Source organism: Euleptes europaea, unplaced genomic scaffold (genome assembly GCF_029931775.1).
Source record: "Euleptes europaea isolate rEulEur1 unplaced genomic scaffold, rEulEur1.hap1 scaffold_119, whole genome shotgun sequence".
Lineage (NCBI taxonomy): Eukaryota > Metazoa > Chordata > Lepidosauria > Squamata > Sphaerodactylidae > Euleptes > Euleptes europaea.
In genome coordinates, this window is record NW_026612076.1 from 17,356 (window position 1) to 36,914 (window position 19,559).

Sequence of the window (19,559 nt, forward strand, 5' to 3'; positions counted from 1 at the left end):
CAGGGTTTCTGCCTGAATTCACTTTATCTTTGCCTTCCCAGTGTGCCATTCTTTATACTTCAATGAGCGGCCAAAGGCGACTGCGCATCCATAATCTGGGCCTGAACTGCAGCTCCCAGTTAGTTGATGTTTACAAGAGCTGTGAGACAGATGCACTCATCAACTTCTTTGCTAAATCAGGTAAGAGTTTGACCTACAACCCTACTTTTTTTGCCGAAGACTATATTGGCACAGCCTAGTTCCGTGTTGGCGAACCTATGGCACGCGTGCCCGACCTGGCACGCGTAGCCCTCTCTGCCGGCACGCGGGTAAGTGGCTCGGGACGGGACCGAAAGTCCAGACGGGCGAGGCAGCGACGGATGGAAGAGGTGGAGAGAGAGCAAGCCCACTTCCCGAGGGACGGGGCGAGGAACCGGCAAGCCGACAGAAGACGGAGCGCAGAGACGCTGCGGGGCACCGCCGCACCCCAGCTGTAGCCCCGCCGCCGGTCGCGCCTGCGCCAGTCAGAGGACTTGGCTGGGGCGTGGGGAGGAGGGCAGGATGTTTCAGCCCTCCCTCTAGTTCCGCCCCCAAGACCTTATTAGGGCTGAAACATCCTGCCCTCCTCCCCACGCCCCCAGCCAAGTCCTCTGACTGGCGCAGGCGCGACCGGGCGGCGGGGCTACAGCTGGGGTGTGGCAGCGCGCCGCCGCGTCTCTGCGCTCCGTCTTCTGTTGGCTTGCCGGTTCCTCGCCCCGTCCCTCGGGAAGCGGGCTTGCTCTCTCCACCTCTTCCATCCGTCGCTGCCTCGCCCGTCTGGACTTTCGGTCCCGTCCCGAGCCACCCGCGTGCCGGCAGAGGAGGCTCCACCCCCACCAAAAGTCGACCACGAAGCCTCTCCTCACCGCCCCATTTCTGGTTTATTCCCCCCCCCCCCCACACACACACAAGAGAGGTGGTGTGTGAGGTAAAGCGCCACCCTCCCCCTCCCCTCACAGCGCGGCCGGGTTCTGAATGCGCGCTCGAGGGCCGGCAGCGCCAAGGCGGGCGGCGAGGAGGAGGTCAGGGCTCGGGGGGGTGGGGAAAGCAATGTTTGATTCAAAACTCTGCATGGGGGGTTATTGGCCATTTATGAATGGGAGGTTTTGCATTGGATTTGCCATTCAGATGCACATTTTCCCCATCCAGATCCTCAGAACTCAACAATAAGCCCCCCTGCAGAGTTTTTTTTCAGACGGAACCCTCTGAATATAGAGCAGGTTTTGCTTCATATATTTGCTTTAGGGTTGCCAGGTGTCTCTCCCCCAATCATTTACCTCTTTTCCTGATGGTTCAGTTACAAATATCAAGTTTCACTTTGAAGAAGAGTTGGTTTTTATATGCCGACTTTCTCTACCACTTAAGGAAGAATCAAACCGGCTTTAAATCACCTTCCCCTCCCCACAACAGATACCCTGGCCATTTATGCATGGTCAGTTTTGATGTTCGCTAAAAGCTCTTTTTTAAAATGTGAATTTAAAACTGCCTATTCACGGTCTCGAAGCAAAAGGAGAAATTCCACCCCTCCCACTCGCCTGCTCCTTTGTTCCTGTTTGCATAGCCATTAGCATGTGCATAGCTAACCCGCCGCTGTTATTTTGCATGGTTCCTTCAGGGGAATTCTTCAGGTTAAATTGCCGTGTTGGCACTTTGCGATATATAAGAGGGTTTTGGGTTGCAGTTTGGGCACTCAGTCTCTAAAAGGTTCGCCATCACTGGCCTAGTTTCTCTTGCAATAAACAACTCTTATAAAACCAGGAATGATTTACCAGAGCAGCCACATAAGTTGGTTTAGGAGTATGATTGCTGTTTACTTCGTGCATCTATTGCATATGTCATCTAAGTTCTTGGGCAAGTTATGCCTTAGTGTCTCAGCTCCCAGTTTGTACCACAGAAATATTAACAACTGATGTCACATTGTGAATACTGCGAGAGTAGGACAGTAAACCATTGTGCATGCTGCAAGTGATGTAGAAATAAATTCTGAGTTGTTTTCAGTATTCCTAAAATGTATTTTAAGCCAAGAATCTGTTACTCTTTCTAAATATATGAAATCAGTGGGTTGGGTTCAAAAAAACTGTGAACCAAATTCTCTTTGCGCAGTGGATCTTTTCCACTTCCCATTGCAACCCCCCGAGCCCCAGAAAAGCCGCTGCTGAAGGACCATGAGGCATAGTATGGAATGCAGCATTATGCCTATGGAAGAAAACAGAATTGGCAGAAATTGTATTCTTCCTCTTACTTTAGCACTTTACAGAGAGAGTTTACCCTAGAGACTTCAAATTGCTTTTTAAAAGGTGCAGTATAGTGATGTTGTGTGGTTGTTGCATAGTGTTAGACTAGGTCTGGGGAGATGTAAGTTCAAATTCCCACTCTATCGTGGGGTTCAGTGGGTGAACTTGAGCTTGTCACTCTTTCACAGCTGAACCTACTTCAGTGTTGAATGAAGGGTGGAAAGACCATTCCTTGGGCTCCTTGAACAAAGAGTGAGATAAACATATTTAGTACAGGTTTCTCAATGAAATACATGTTGATTTAATAACTGAAGTCTGCTGAATTTGGTAAATACAATGACATGTGGAATTTTTTCCCCTGAACCTTCTGGGAAAGGGGGACAGGATGTAATTGAGAATTTTTTGTAACATTTGTGTCATTATAGCTTACAAAGCCATTCTCAGCCACCCTTTGAAGACTGTTCGTGAGATCCTGCTAAATCAGACAGCTCGTATGCTGGCATGTTATAGAAAGAACTGTGCCAGCCCGTCTTCAGTGAGCCAGGTATTTATTTATTTCCCGTTCTGATTTCTAAATTTTTCCCCTCCATCAAACACTATTTCTACTGTTCTTGTTTTGTTTTGCACTGATCTTATGAAGAAATAATCTGCACCTTTTGAATGGTAGAACCCTCACTCAGGTACTTACATGGGACTTCAAGTTAAGCATAACATAAACAGATATTTAAAAATACCACGTTGCTAAGCCTATTTAATCAGTAGAAGAAACACTGGGCATTCTTAACTAGTTAGATCATAACTTTAAACCTTGGGAGGTAAACACCACCAGCTAAGAGTCTTGGCATGGGATACACCCTAATTTTAAACTTTTCATAATAAATTCTCTCATGTATGTAGATCTCTTAAGTCCAAAACGTTTCTAGCTTTAACTCTGGCACCTTTCGTTGCCAGCACTGATGTAATCAGATTTTTAAGTTTGTCCTGTGTGCGTTAACTATATCTGGAAGAAACTGCATGATGAGGCAACAGTCTTGTGGCACCCTAAAGACTACCTGCAAAATGAATTGAACACTTCTCGCCTCTGACATGGAGGCCTCTGGGTCACAGATGTTTATGCTGCAATAGATGAATTAGGCTTTAGCATGCCACAAGCAAAAACAGCATGTTCACACTGGATTTTGTTCACATTGGATTTTGTAGCACAAGCAGCACAGACCGTCAGCTGTGACTTTGCACTGAGTATATTACAATATATAAACACATAGTTCAACAATTATAAAAGTCATCCAACGTTAAAGAACAATGAATTATTGTTGAAAATACAAATATATTTGAATAAAATATAACGACTTCCCCTTCATCTCCATCTACCTCATTATAAATTTGTATACTCTCTTGTATAAGGTTCTAATCCTAATATTATCACAAGTATATATATAAATTTTTGTATCCAAATCAAGTAAGAGAAATTCATGTTATCATATATATAACTATATATTTTAATATAAAAGCATCCCTAATAGTAAAAAATGGATTAGATCAATGAATTTGAATTCCCCCATTTGAAATTCATTTTCACAATAAGTTCTCCATGCCTCCCATTCTCCCATAAATTGCATATTATCTTTTTGATTTATGAATGCCGTAAGTTTTGCCATTTCCACCAGTTCCAGCATTTTTTGTATCCAGTCTTTTTTGTCTGGAATGTCCGTCGATTTCCATTTAGCTGCATAAATCAATCTTGCAGCAGTGGTGGCATAGATTAAGAATGATCTCTGAGTCAAAATAGACTCTGGTATCATACTAAGTAACATCATCTCGGGTGTTTTAGGTATATTGTTCTGTATTATCAATCTTATTTCATTGTAGATCATGTCCCAAAAGTTTTTTGCTTTGTCACAGGTCCATCACATGTGGTGAAATGAACCTATTTCTGTATTGCATTCCAGCACTTTGGGGACATTGATTTGTAGATCATTGCCATCTTTTTAGGTGTTAAATACCACCTATATATCATTTTGTAGATATTTTCTCTTAATGATTGTGCAAGAATAAGTTTCATGTCTCGTGACCAAAGTCTTTCCCATTTATCCAGTGATATATCATGGCCCACCGTTTGTGCCCAGGTAATCATAGTAGGTTTAATCTGTTCTTGCTCACAATAAATTTCCAATAGTAATTTATACATCTTAGATATAAGGTGGTCATTTGTATCCAATAAAAGTTTTACTGGATTTATTATCCAATAAAAGTTTTCATACAATTTCATACAATTTTCATTGTTAGTGGGTAGTTGTATTTGTTTCCTTTTGTGCTGTTGCCCTTCAGAATAGTTAAACATTTAGAGTAGGTAATCCTAAACTTCAAAGATAATTTCCATCGTGCTTGGTTCATGCCATTGTGAAGCAATAGCACAACATTGTCTGTTCAGCAAAGATACAAAATAATTGACTTCCGGTGGCTGAGCTGATCCCGGCGCTTGTCTCTTGAGAGAGTTCTCAAGAGAATCCAAGATACACTCTAATTGGAGTGATTTATTTCACTCCAACCCAGTCCTAATTAGTGGATTGGGATATAGGAATTCCTCTGCAGCCTGAAGATAGCAGTTTGACGCCCATACTCTCCGAGGGAGCTTTTTTAAGTCCCCTGGAGGTGTGGAGACTGTCCTGCTTGGCATCGAGGGGAGAAAGCATCGTCGTGAGCGTTTTCTTTGGCGTCTGGCCAGGTTCTCGCTCTGAGAGAGAAGGGCATCTATGATTGGGTGTTTCGGCTTCGCTTGCTTCGGGAGGCAGGACCTTAAAAACTTTCACTCCCACTTCCTGTCTCCTGGGAAACGCCCCCCTTCTTCTCCAGTTCTTTCCTGCCTCGCTATCGGGAGAGCGTGTTTTTTCAACTCTCTGCAGCTTTAGGAAAGTTCCTTTTTCTTATCTGATTCTTCTTATCTAAATCTCATCTATTTAAACCTATTCTATCTTAATCTGCTCTTCCTTCACTGTTTTCCCTCAGTTTAGGCTTTTAATAGAGGGCAACGGTCGAGTAGCGAGTTCCCGCCAAAACAAAATTGCGGACGATCGCCCCGACCAATACATCGCCCAGGGCGATTTGGACCCCTCTCTGCTGAGACCAGCCGCAGGAGGAGACCAGCCCTCTTGCAGCTATTCTGCAGGCGCTAAAGGCAAGAAAAAAGCCGCGCCTAGAAAAAAGAAAATCGGTCGGCGCACGGGAAAGCGGCCAAGCGCCTCCTCAACGCCGTCCGTGGTCACAGAGCCCCGAAGGTACCAAAAATGAGCGCGTCTCCTCCTCACCTCCAAAGCGCTCAGGGACACACAGCGGCGCTGACCGCTCCGTTCCCAGACCCCTGAAATGAGCACACAGCGGCTATGTCCGCTCCGTCTCTAGCCCACGGCGCGGAGCACACAGCGGTGGCAACTGCTCCGTCTCCTCGTGATGGCGCCGCTTCAACCTTGCAGGGGCCAGTCGCAGAAGCCTCCTTTGGTAATGTACCTACGCAGTCGGTCCCCATGGGGGCGGGGGGACTGGCGGGGGGGCTAGAATTCTTAAGGGCAGAGTTATCTGCCCTAGTGAGGGATTCTTTTGCCGAAGGCCTGAGAATGGTTAGCTTGTCTTCCCCAGCCCCTTCCCGCGGCCCTTCTACTTCGCGGGACCCTCCCCCGACTCTCCACCAAAAGGGGGCGGATTCAAGCGCCAAAAGTAAAACGAGCAAGCATCGCCTTACAAAGGCTGATCTGAAGGCTCAATCCATGTCCTTTTCACAGCAGAAGGAACCCAATACCTCTCCCTTTTCCTCAGATGACGAAGGAAGGGAGAGAGAGGAAGGCGAATTCTCTTCTAGTGAAGAGGAAGAGGGGGCAGAAAATAAGCAGAACAGAATTTTTAATGCTGAGGATTTTCCCTCTCTTCTGACTAAAACCCTGGCAGCCTTAGATCTATCAGAGGAGGCCGCAACTCCCCCTACTGGCAAAGGGAAAGGCTCAAGGGAATTTTTTCATATGAATGACTCACCTTCCAAATTCATCCCTGTTCCAGATTATTTCACTGGGCTAGTTAAGACCGAATGGGCTAAGCCTCTGGGGGGGGGGGAAGGGCCCCTCAATTCACCAAAAAGTTTTACAACTTGGCAACTACTTCAGCTGAACTACTTCGGGTTCCCACAGTTGAATCCCCTGTTTCAGCCCTGCACTCTGCAGACTTGGCTACGGAAGAGGGCCATGTAATGATTAGAGATCCTGTGGATCGCAAGGTTGATCTAGCCTGCAAACGTTCACATGAAGCCTCAGCGCTAGCTACCAGTGTGTCCATCTCTTCAGCCTTAGTCTCTAGGGCAGCTATTGTTTGGGTCAGGAAGTTAGCCCAGCTTATACCCGAACACGATAGGAACGCTCTTGAGGGGGTGTCAAGGATACTTAAAGCAGTTTCCTTCCTGGCCGATTCCTCATTGGATTCCATGGTCTTTTCCGCTAGAGCCTTGGCCACTTCAGTGGCGGCTAGGAGGGCCATGTGGATCCGCCCTTGGCAAGTTGGACACTGGTCCAAAATCGTTTTGATGGGCTACCCGTATCAAGGTGGCAAGTTGTTTGGGGAATCCTTAGAATCTATCTTAGTTGAAACCAAAGATAAAAAGAAGGCCCTCCCCAAGGTCCTAAGCAAAGATTACAAATATCACAGCCAGACTCCCTTTCGGTCCTTTCATACCCTGTCACGTTACAGACCTGACAATAAAAGAGGCCAGTGGAATTCACAGCGTGGGTCCTTTCGTAGGGGAGGTCGCTTCTCCAGGTCCTCCCGCTTCCCCAATAATCAGTCGGATAGAGGGGACAAAGCCCCACGTCAGCCCAAACAATGACGCTCTTCTGCAGCCTGTGGGGGGCAGGCTCAAGTTTTTCCAGGAACATTGGTCCTCCTCCCTTCCAGACCCCTGGGTTTTGAAAATAGTGACACAGGGCTATCAAATAGAATTTTTCAGGAATCCTCCAGACTGTGTGGTGCCTTTTCCACATCCCATGAACAAAGAGAAACGGCTCAGAACATCAGCGGCCATTCGTCACCTTCTGGACATCTGCGCCATAGAAGAAGTCCCTCCGCTGGAGAGAAGTTCCGGAGTCTACTCTATCTTCTTTACAGTGCCAAAAAGGGACGGCAACTGGCGAGCCATTCTCGATTTAAAGTTTCTAAACAAATTCATCTATCGAAAAAAGTTCCGCATGGAGACTCTGAAGTCGATCTCAGAGGCCCTCAGACCAGGGGACTTCCTCACCTCAGTGGATCTCAGGGAAGCGTATCTTCACATCCCGATTCACCCTTCACACCGCAGATATTTGCGCTTTCAGTTTCAAAATCTTCACTTCCAGTTCACAGCCCTCACGTTTGGTCTCACCTCGGCCCCGCGAGTGTTCTCCAAGGTGATGATAACCTTGGTGGCCTTGGCTCACGAGAGAGGCATAAGGCTTCATCCCTATCTGGACGATCTCTTGATTTGTGCTTCTTCAGAACGCCAGAGTCAAGAACACACAACTATAGTCCTGCAGATACTGGCAGAGCATGGCTTCCTGACAAACTTCGAGAAGAGTCAGTTGATTCCATCACAGCACATTCGACATCTGGGAGTTTACATCAGTACCTCCACCAACCTTCTCATCTTGCCAGAGGACAAGATCTGCAAAATATGCGACTTATCCAAGAAGATGATCGCTGCCAAATCATCTCGGCTAATGCTTCTGGCCAAACTCCAAGGCATGATGATAGCATGCATCCAATCTGTGCGGTGGGCCAGACTGCATGCAAGACCTCTTCAGGATTTCCTCAAGTCTTAGCAAACGGATATCACTCGAAAACGGGACAAACTCCTTGTTGTTACACAACAAGTCAAGTCCAGTCTCATCTGGTGGTCGGAGCCCAACAACCTATCCAGGGGACTCCCTTTCATCAGGCCCATACCGACGGAGATTTTTACAGATGCCACTCTCCTCGGTCAGCCAGCCCAGGGAGTATGGAACTCCAGAGAAAAGAAACTTCATATCAATGCCCTAGAGACTAGAGCCGTCCTAAAGGCCTTGAAATTCTTTCAGACACAGATCCGGGGCGTGGACCTCCTGGTCAGGACAGACAATGTGGCCGTCAAGGCTCACATCAACAAACAGGGGGGGTCCCGCTCGGTGGTCCTCAGCAGGGAAGCCAGACGGTTGATGCTCTGGGCCGAAACCAACCTATCCTCCATCGCAGCAGAACACATTCAAGGGACCTTGAACGTGCAAGCGGACTGGCTCAGCAGGGAAACCCTGAGCGAAGCAGAGTGGTCTCTCCATCAAGAAGTATTCCACCAGATCTCCCTACGATTCGGTCATCCAAAGGTAGATCTGTTCGCAGCACGCGGAAACCATCAACTTCCCAGGTTCTACTCCAGATACAAGCAGAGCGGAGCGGAACAGACCGACGCACTGGTGTCCCCGTGGCCGAGAGAGCTCCTCTATGCCTTTCCCCTGCTACCCTTAATTCCACGAGTGTTACGCTGCATACGAGGTCTACGGGCGTCGGTGATCCTTGTTGCTCCTTATTGGTCACGTCAGCCTTGGTTTCCAGTCCTGAGAGAATTGTCCACCCAGGAGCCTTGGAGACTACCGGACAGGGAAGATCTGCATCAAGGTCCGATCCTTCACCCCGATCCAGGATGGTACAAGCTGACCGCCTGGGCATTGAAAGGGACAGGTTCCTAGGCTTAGGCTACTCTCCAGAGATTACGGATACCATTTTAGCATCTCGGAGACCTTCGACAATCAGAATATATAATTCTTCCTGGAAAGCCTTTGCCAGATGGAGCCGTCGTAAACATGTCAACCCGCTAAAACCACGTGTGTCAGATATTCTAGCCTTTCTACAGGATGGGCATAAGCAGGGGCTGAAGGTTTCCACACTACGCCAGCAGCTCGCCGCCATTGCCACCATAGTTCCCAAGATCTCAGGTTTCCCAATTGCCAGACATCCTCACGTCCAGGCCTTTTTGAGGGGTGTAGCATTAATTTCTCCGCCTGTCGTCCATAGGTTTCCGACGTGGAGTTTGCACACAGTCCTAACGGCCTTAACTAAAGCCCCTTTTGAACCTCTGTGCCAAGTGGATCTCACTTGGCTCTGCATGAAGACACTATTTCTAACGGCAGTGACATCAGCCCGACGGGTCTCAGAGCTTAGTGCCTGTCGGTCAGACCGGGCCTGTGTACCTTCCACGCGGATAAGGTAGTCCTTAGGCCTGACCCTTCCTTCTGCCCAAAAATTAATTCTAGGTTCCATAGGGAACAGGAAATAGTTTTGCCTTCCTTTTGTCCTCATCCAAAAACATTAAAAGAGAAAGAATGGCATTCCCTAGATCTGAGGCGTGCCTTACGAATCTACATTAGACGCACAGGTCCCTGTAGGACTTCTGATGCTCTTTTTATCAATCTCTCCCCGCCCAACAAAGGGAAAGCCATGTCACGGGCAGCTATTAGCAGAGCCATTACGAAGTGCATTTCTCAGGCTTACGCACACAGTAACCTAACGGTCCCTTCAAGAATCACGGCCCATTCAGTCAGGAGCGCGGCCACTTCTACAGTCTTTGACCGTAGGGCCCCCTTAGAAGAAATATGCAAGGCTGCAACGTGGTCCTCCATATCCACGTTTGTTAGGCACTATAAGTTAAATCTGTATGCTTTAGCGGATGCTGCCTTCGGTAGGCACGTCCTTCAGAGCGTACTACAGGACGTCTAAGCCCACCCTTTAGGGGACAGCTCTGGTATGTCCCAATCATAGATGCCCTTCTCTCTCAGAGCAAGAACGAGCCTTGATTACTTACCGTGAAGGCTCCTTCTGCTCTGAGATACGAAGGGCATCTCCCCGCCCAGACGTCCTGCATCAGTTGATTCCTAGTAAGAGTAGTTTAACGTTAGACAGTACTTTGTTAGTTCTGTTACTTACCTCTCTGTCTTCCGTTATTATGTTATACCATGACTTATATCTGCAGATGTTCTTTCTCCTTGTTATTGCTTGTTGTTCATAACCTGTTTTTTCTAAGTACTACCTTCCTGGGGGACTTATATTTGAGCCCATTAGCTTCTCGGAAAGTTTTGAACTGGAGAAGAAGGGGGGCGTTTCCCAGGAGACAGGAAGTGGGAGTGAAAGTTTTTAAGGTCCTGCCTCCCGAAGCAAGCGAAGCCGAAACACCCAATCATAGATGCCCTTCGATTCTCAGAGCAGAAGGAGCCTTCACGGTAAGTAATCAAGGCTCGATCTCCACCACCTATTACCAACTTATCAACTAATTAACGAACAAATACCTCACTATCTGAAGTCTATGTGAGTAACAAGTCTATGTGAGTATTCTCGCTTTTACCGGGAATAGAAGAGCAGCCTGGCTGTTAGAAATAATTGGGAACTTCGCATTCTCCCCCACCCCATCAAAAAACTGACTGGCTGAGATAAGACATTGGATAAAGCTGTAAAGAAGTTATAAATTTGGGTAGACTAAACAATTGACTTTTTGATGGATGTGACAAATACCAATTGGACTCTGTGACGTTTGAGGGAAAAGGAGCACTAAACCCCTCCCTTGGTCACAATACCTTTTCCGGGTTAGGAAGATCAGCCTGCTACGTACTCAAAACTGAAATGCCTGTCGGCTCTGCAGAAGGAAAGTACAGAACTAAGCATGACCAGAAACTCCCCCGGTGCATCCAATAAAAGGCTTATACTAAAAACTACAAAAAGGGGAAGACGAAAGGTCTTCATTTCTGGCTGACTTCCTGTTTCCTGTGACTGTTGACCTAGAGCGGCCAGCAAAAAACTCGTTGGTATTTTAAACTTTGAAGAAAATCACAGTGATTGTGCTTGATAAAAGTTAACAGTTTACCCACACCCTGGAGAAAATGGAAAAAATCCAAGATCTGTTTGCCCAGCAGTATGAGGCTTCTGCTAGATGGTATGAACAAATGTTAAAAAAACAGGAGCAAATGGCAAAGCAGATGGAATGGATGGCTGTTACAATGAATGTTGATATCCAGTTACCTGTCCAAAAAATAAATGAGGAAGACCTTACAGGCTCTACAGAATTGCCACTTGATGACAAGAAAGAAGACAGAGGAAATACTCGATGAAATGGGAAATTTCAATAAGCAAAGTGCGATAATCCTGCTACCAACAATGGATTTGACAGTGAAGGACTTGGATTTGTGTCTCTATAACCTGCCTGAGGAAATCTTTAACATATGCTTGGAGGACCTAATAAGCAAGAAAATTGGAGCTGACAAGATTCCTTTACTTGAACGTGGGATGGAACAGACTACAACCTGGATCTACTATGAAGACCATCCGTATGCAGAAGAGACTTCAATAATGACCTCCAAGGATGATTTCCGATGCCTATTGCTATTGGAGGCAAGAAGGAAACGCTGGAAATTCCAAGCAAAGAGACTAATATAAAAGAGTTGGGTCTTCCTTGGTGATATGATTAAAGGGAATGGGTTAAAGGGACTGGTTTAAATGGAAAGTGAATCATAATTGATATTTATTAGAATATTAATGCTTAAAATAAAGAATGGCTAAACCTTGCTGGAAATTATATACATAAAACAACTATTCTTTTAACGAATGGAAAGAGATGTTAGGTAATTCTTTTTATTATTATATAGGGGGTAAGGAGGCGTGGAGAACTTATTGTGAAAATTATTTTCTGATGGATCAACTTAAAGGATAAATTTTGATTTAATCCAGTGTATATATTTTGTATAATGGCTAATTAGGATACCATAAGATTTGTATTAGATAAAACAGGAAAAGGATGACTTTTTTATATAGATGGGGATTATGGTGTTAGCAAAAGTAATTACAATTTATTTTCAGACGGAAGAAAGTGAAGGGGGAGTCATTTATATTTGTATTAGAAATTTTATTAGACTTTAATTTTTATAACTGAGTAGTGACACATGTATGAGGTATTAAATGAGAAAATAATAAAAATTCTTTTAAAAAAAAGCAAAGATACAAAATAATTTACTTTGGGCAACAAGTGTCCTAATTCTGAAATCATACCACTGTTTCTTTCTCTTCAAGCTCTGATACCAAGGAAGACTCTCCTTAACACTTTGGACAGGTACTCATAGAATCAGAGTTGGAAGGGACTACCAGGGTAATCTACTCCAACCCCCTGCACAATGCAAGAAATTCACAACTACCTCCCCCCACACCCCCAGTGACCCCTACTCCATGCCCAGACAAGTTGCCCTCCCTCTTATGATCTGCCTATAGAATCAGCATTGCTGACAGATGGCCATCTAACCTCAGCTTAAAAACCTCCAAGGGAGGAGCATTTATCACCTCCCGAGGAAGCCTGTTCCACCGAGGAACCACTCTGTTAGAAAATTCTTCCTAATGTCTAGGTCCGACTGATGGTAAAAGTGACGTGAACCTAAAATGCTAAATCCTGCCAGCATCCAGAGCCTCTAGAATTCTTTTCATAGCACTAAAAAGTATTCTTAGCAGCCTTGATGGCCCTTTCGAGGGCAAAGGTGGGATATAAACTTTGTAAATAATAATAATAATTTTTGAGTATTCCTCACAACTTTTTGGACAGTGTGTGAGTGTTGTTTTATTGCAGCATAAAATGCAGAGGAGAAACTGAATATACATTCTGCCCAAAGTATGTTTACATTATAAATGGATGTAAGGGCAAATAGATTTATCAGGTGTGAAAACACTCTTTGAAATAGAATCCATGCGATGTTAAACCAACACAATGGAAGAAAGCAAAGCTTGCCTTGATTAGATCCCAAAGAAAACGTCGCCTGCAGGAATGCTGATGCAATGGAGCCCTTTGGTTTCATGGGCCTTTGTGTCTTTCAGCTTATCCTTCCTGACTCCATGAAGGTGCTTCCAGTCTACATAAACTGCCTCTTAAAAGGCTGCGTGCTGGCAGGCAAGCCAGAGATCTCCACAGATGAGAGAGCTTTCCACAGGCAGCTGGTCATGGCAATGGATGTTGCTGGCACCCAGCTTTTGTTCTACCCGCAACTTCTACCCATTGTAAGTGCATTGCTTTATTTCAAGATTTGAGAGTGAGGTTGCATTATATCTTTTCATACAGGAACGAAGGATTTCATATTCTTACATGCCTTGGTAACGTCCATTTCTTTGCCCGCCCCATATCTGTAGCATCCAGTAACTTTCAAGACCCAAAAGTTCCCCCTTCTATTGAGCCACCGCATAAGATTATGACACTACAGTTACTGTGTCAGCCTTTGGCTTTGAGGCTGCAGTGCTGTAAATGCAAGATCTCACAGCTGCTTTTTAGTTTAAGTCCCATAACTAAGTTTATAGGGTCATAAAGTAGCAGTGGCTTGGATCCTTCCTAGATCTCTGTGGGTGGGTTTTGTTTTTGCTGTGGGAGACTTCCAATTCTCCACAACCTGTTCTTGGGGGTTTCCCATCCCCAAGGAGTAGCATTTCAGGGGGCATTTGGGGCTACTATAGGAGAGAGGCATCATCAAACCCCCCCCACCACATCCACAGAAATCTAGGTGGGACCAGGCCCAATCTGCATGCAGTTTCTAGATGAAGCTACTCAGTCAAAGGTGATCCAGGGAAATGAGATGTGAGATTTGGATGCTTGGTCCAGTCTATTGTCTTCCTGTTACTTTCAGTGGTTCTGTTCTAAAGAGACTGGCCAGCCTAATCTTTGCCCCCTCCTCTCACAGCACTCTATGGATGTCAACGCTGATGTGTTCCCCACGGCTGTTCGTTGCTCAGAAGACCGTCTGTCTGAAGGAGGGTTATTCTTATTGGCCAATGGGATACACATGTTCTTGTGGTTGGGAGTCAGTGCCCCACCAGAGCTCATCCAGGGGATATTTAATGTCCCTTCCTTTGCACACGTCAGCACAGAGGCCGTAAGTATACAGTGGCTGTGATGTTAAGAGAGAGTTGTGTGCTTGCCTCACAATTTATTCTCAGCGTTTGCAACAAATACCTGACTACTTGAACAGTGCTTTTTAAGAACATTTGTATTTGTAAATTCAGCTTTGAACATATGGATTGTTTGGTCTCACAAAACAGCTCAGGGAGATGGCAGGAGTAAATCTCTGCTTGAGGAGGATACGGTTCAGTTTTTGAAAGCATTGTGTACCTTTTCATGGCATTTGATCAGGTGGGGACAAGTTTGTTGCCCTGAAATCCTGATTCCCTCCCCATTTTGTAGGTAAAAACCATTGGCGGGGGGGGGGGATTAATTCAGACAAGGCATATCTGAAGATGGGCATTCTCTAAGAGCCCCTTCCAGTCTTTAAACTCTCTGTGGGCTTTTTCCCTTTATAGTTCGAAGAATCCTTGGGAAGGGAGCTGACTACTTTGGAACCCTGCCAGCAGCGAGTAGAATTCAGGCATGAGGTCTCAGGTGGCTGGGGCTAGGTGGTTGGCTGGCTGCCACCTGCTTGTCAAAATCCCAGCCTCAGATGGCCGAGAGTTCATGCCTTTGTGCTGTTCTCTGCTGGCAAGGTGCCAGGGTAATAATGTCCCCTTCCTGCAAGTGGACTTTTCATGTTAAAGTTTAAAGATTGGGAGGAGCCATTGGCCTGCTTTGCATGCAGAAGGGCCCATTTTATTCCTAGCATCTCCAGTTAAAAAAGGGTCTAATAGGAGGCATTGTGAAATATCTTCTACCCAAGAGTTGCTGCCACTGAAGAAGATAATGCTGGCCTAGATAGAGCAATGGTCAAGTCAGTGTGAGGGAAAGAGCTTATGCCCTCAGATGTTTCTCCTCTGAGCCACGCCTGCTCCCTCCCACTCCTGCTGTGATTCTCTCCCCTTACTCACGTTTAAACATGCACATGGATTTTATTTGTTTTAATGATTCAGACAATACTTCCTGAAGTGGACAACCCCTGTTCTTCAAAGTTGAGGGCCATGATAGATCATCTCCAGAGCAAATCGCCTTATTCCATGAAGGTAAAAGATAATTTCAATGGATGTCTTCCACAGTGTTTGGTGTAAATGGAACTTATCTTTTTCTGTCTCATGGTGGGATCCAACCCAATTTGTACTCTTCAGAAATTCAGTTTACAGCAAAATCTCAATTTCTCTTTCCAGATCCTGATAGTGAAACAAAGAGAACAGCCAGAGATGGTTTTCAGACAGTTTTTGGTTGAAGACAAGAGTGTTTACGGAGGAGCTTCTTATGTGGATTTCCTATGCTGTGTTCACAAGGAGATCTGTCAACTTCTTAACTAATGGATAATGAATATTAATATTTTGATATTTGTTTAAAGGGACTGTTCTTAAGGACCAACCACCAAAAGGTGCTTCTTTATTTGTACAGTTTCTAATTTCATACATTAATACTCTTTTTCATATTGTAGCCCACCTACATTTATCTATGTAGAATAAGCAAGCCTGTGGCTCAGGAATCGCTCCTATGGGGAAGCACTTACTCTTCTTTAGAAAGAAGTGAGCTGCTTCTTATGGCAAGATTAGGAATCTGTCAATGCTCAAAGCATGTGATTTTAATTCAAAAGATTTTAATAAATGGCAAAGCATTGTATTTGTTATTTTTATTCATGTGATTGTTTTGATTTATTCAGTGTTTCTTATATTGAAAAACACATTTGTTTTTATTATGTTTTATGCAACTCTGCTTTTGATATTTATTATGACAAATTGATGTGGTCACTTGTGCCTTTCCTCTGGAAAGTTATAAGGCTTCTCTCAGCTAAACATTATTTATTTTATTTAGTCTAATCACTATAGTGGTACAAGATGACTGACCCCCTCCAAAGTGGGCTTTAAGGCATCAAGAGAAGATTCAAATAGAGTGCCTCTACTCCTGTAGATGAAGCCATGAATAATCTTTTCTCTTTGCCCCTGACATATAGTTGTATAGAAGATAGGCAAACCACTTTTACACTATATCCCTGTGCACAACTGCACTGGGCATTAAGCCAAAGATATAGAACAGTAGTTCCTTCCCTGCCCCCGTTTTTTGAGTACTTGCTTGGCGTATACTGCCTCACACCTACTACGCAGGCCCAGAGCACACTTTTTTTCTGGGAAGGAAACACCTGTACGGTCACCACCTACCTGTCAAGCAGCATCCCTTTCCAATTACCTTTAGATTTATATACAGTTCTTAACACTGAGACAAGTGTAACAGAGGACAATCACTCCCATGCTATTTACCCACCCTCAGATCCTCTAGAGATTCTCTTCTTCCCTATCACTTGCTCCATTTTTCCTGTTCTCCCTGTCCTCCGTTTCTTCCTACTCCACCAATCCAAAATGGCTGGTGAGATCTTGAGAAAATTTCATAAGAACTCGGCATTTTGAGTTTTAGCCCTCCCTTTATTTTTCTTTTGGCAAACCTGGCGCTCTGTTGTCTGCCCCTGACTTCACTGCAGCTTTTTAATCCACACTCTAGGGCGACATACAGATGTGTACCCTTAGTGCCATCATCTGTGATGAGAGCCCTTTGGAAATCTGTAAAACACAAGCTACTGCCTTACTTTACACAGCCACCTACAGTTAAGGTCCAAGAGCTACCGGGGTGTGTGTGAGAGAGAGACACACTGAATGCTCTAACTTTTGCTAATATAATGCCTGACACCACCTTAAATGCTTTAATTATCTGGCTGTAGTAAGGCTTCAGGATACATTAACAGAACAACAAGGTAGTGAACAATGTTGATGCTAAAATGTACTATAGCAACTGAAATAACTAGACTTGTCTAACAAGGAAAAATTTAAAGCATTTGTGGCTTTTTAGTTTTAAAAACTGGGAATAACAGAGGCTTATAAAATTAAGGCAGCTAAGAATCCAACTGTGGTGCCTTATGAAACCTACATCTCCCTTATGAAGCCTACACCTCATTTAGGACACGGACATCCTCTGTCAACTGAAGTTATTAAGGGATGAAAACAGCCACACTCAGACTTTCACTTCCAGTCCACTAGGTGGCATCACTCACCTAACTGATGAACTTGACCCAAGAACACCCCCACCCCAACTACAGTACCTTAAGTTTCACGTATCAGTTGTTTCTTCAATTAATAAGGAATAAAATTGTTTCTTACGAAGGAGTTAAGCTGTTAGTAAAGACAAAATGACATCTTTACAGGTTTACAGTGTTTCTCAAGTGAAATCATTTATTTGCTAGACTAAACTTGCCAAACCAATAGCATCACTATAGGGTTGTGTCTTCCTGCTACTGTCCATCCAATAACTGCTTATGTAGTGAGCTAGAATGGTGCTCAGCTGACAGTACTTACAAACTTTTCATCTCAAGATGAATTGTAGTCATGACACCCACCCAAAAAAAACCCCTAGGTCTAATATATGAAGTCTTTTGAACATCAACTCAAAGCACAGTACCTCAATAAAACATGAAAATGATTCTTATAGTTTTCAACCCAGTAGTGTAGTGTGTTCACTAATATACTTTCATAGAATTCGCACATCACACTATAAATTATACTAACCACAGATTAAAAGGTAACCGTTTGGACAAGTATATTATCAGGTTCTTTACATCTCTTTCCTCATAAAGCATTTTTTCTCTAAAAGGATTTGATTGAGCTTCATATGGTATTATAAGCTTGCTTCTTGAGGTTCCAAGTAGCTGTACAGATACTGCAGAAAGGCTTGCAGTAAACCAGGGGATTTTTATTTTAGACTTTGTTGCTTTGAACAGCAGATCCCAATGCTAAATCACAATCTTATTTTAACATGGAGATTCAAAAGCAATTTGCCACATGGCATGAACGAGAAGAGAAGACAGCTGCTGTCTGAAGATGACAAGCCTACAGCGACTTTAACTTCATTAAATAGTTTCCATGGATACTGGCCAATGATGTGCTTTAATTGCCACCAGCTTCCCACCATCCCCTTTGGAACACACACATGATAGCAAGTGATTGTCAGGGATAACAAATCTGATGGCCAAATTAGACTCTCAAATTCCCCTTTTTAAGTTACTGATCATGGATAACTCAAACATTACATACTGTTATTCTTAATACAGTATACATCGGCATAAGGTTAGCAAAGGAAAACAAACTGACTTTGGTAAACAGCTCAGTCGCTATAATCATTAATGAAACCGTTCACTTCAAGTTAAGCCCATCAGAGGAATATACAATTGTTACACAAACATCATTAATAAGCATACCTAGGTTCCTTACCAGCGCTCTTTTCAAAGAACTATCACATTTCCAGCTTTAAGTATAGTTACCTTTTCAACATCTGAAGGATTGTTGAGATATGGATTATAAAGACAGCGGGAGAAAACTTGAAGCCTTCTAAAACCAGGACATTCTCTGTACACACAAGGAAGAGGGGGTTGTTGCAAATGAGCCCCCCCCCACAGGGGCCCTATATTTGCATGCCCCAAAAGACCCTCTGACTCAACTACCAGGGGACTGATAAAAGTAATAGTAGTTTTCTATCAAAGATGGGGCCATTATTGACTAAAGTTTGCTGGTTAATAACCGAAGGCTATAGAATTCTCTTCATTCAGCCTCTCCCAGAAACACAATCACAAGCCTAGGAAACCTTTTTAATTGGCTTCAGTTTGGTTTTTCCCTTCACCTCGGACCAGCCTCTTCCTCCTGCCCTAGATCTCAGCTCAACTGACTCTTCCCTTCACTATGAGGCAACATACGATTTTTCTTTCACTCTTTACTTCCCCTTAAATTCCCTAATTAGGCAACCACCAAGGGTAGTATTGTGTTACCATACTGTAACTTTGCTTTCCCTTGTATTTCATCTTTCTAGCCTTGTATCTTGTTAGAGGAATAAAGGAGAATCTTTGGAGATTCTCTCTGTCTATAGTTTTCCATTCTTAAGTGCTCTATCTAGTCAGGATCTGGGTGTACACCAGATTGTTGAGTCCCGAAATAATTATGCTGGCAACATGGTCTGACTTGGTGTAGAAGTTGCTTTGCACATTACAGGCTCAACAGACATATACCAATTTGGGTAAGAAGATAAAGGGGCAAGGTGAGACCATGAGCAGTGAAGTATGTTCATGGCATCACAGACAAACCTCATGATGTATGAATGCAGCCACTGTTAACAGTCTAAGAAAAAATAAGTGCATGCATGCACACACATTGTTCCCTGGTAAAGTTATACTGTTTGTGCTGATTACAAACATTGCTATTTTCTTTTGGATTTTATCTGTGTGATGAATTATTTTTACACTTTTTTATTTACAAAGTCAAACCAAATTAATTCATCTTGAAAGACAAAAAACTCACCTTAGAATTGATCAGGCATAATTT

The 19,559-nt window shown here is 44.2% G+C and overlaps 1 protein-coding gene across 1 annotated transcript in view; it reads left to right on the plus strand.

Moving 5' to 3' along the window:
* Positions 1–15,703, plus strand: part of LOC130493063 (protein transport protein Sec24D-like) — a gene marked incomplete at its 5' end in the record, with an annotated part of 32,305 nt that extends 16,602 nt beyond the window's left edge. The window contains 6 exons of the mRNA XM_056866840.1: positions 42–180; positions 2,678–2,796; positions 13,137–13,316; positions 13,988–14,179; positions 15,144–15,233; positions 15,375–15,703. Of these exons, the coding sequence (XP_056722818.1) occupies positions 42–180; positions 2,678–2,796; positions 13,137–13,316; positions 13,988–14,179; positions 15,144–15,233; positions 15,375–15,515 (861 nt within the window). The remainder of the gene's footprint in view (positions 1–41; positions 181–2,677; positions 2,797–13,136; positions 13,317–13,987; positions 14,180–15,143; positions 15,234–15,374) is intronic.
* Positions 15,704–19,559: the final 3,856 nt, after the last annotated feature.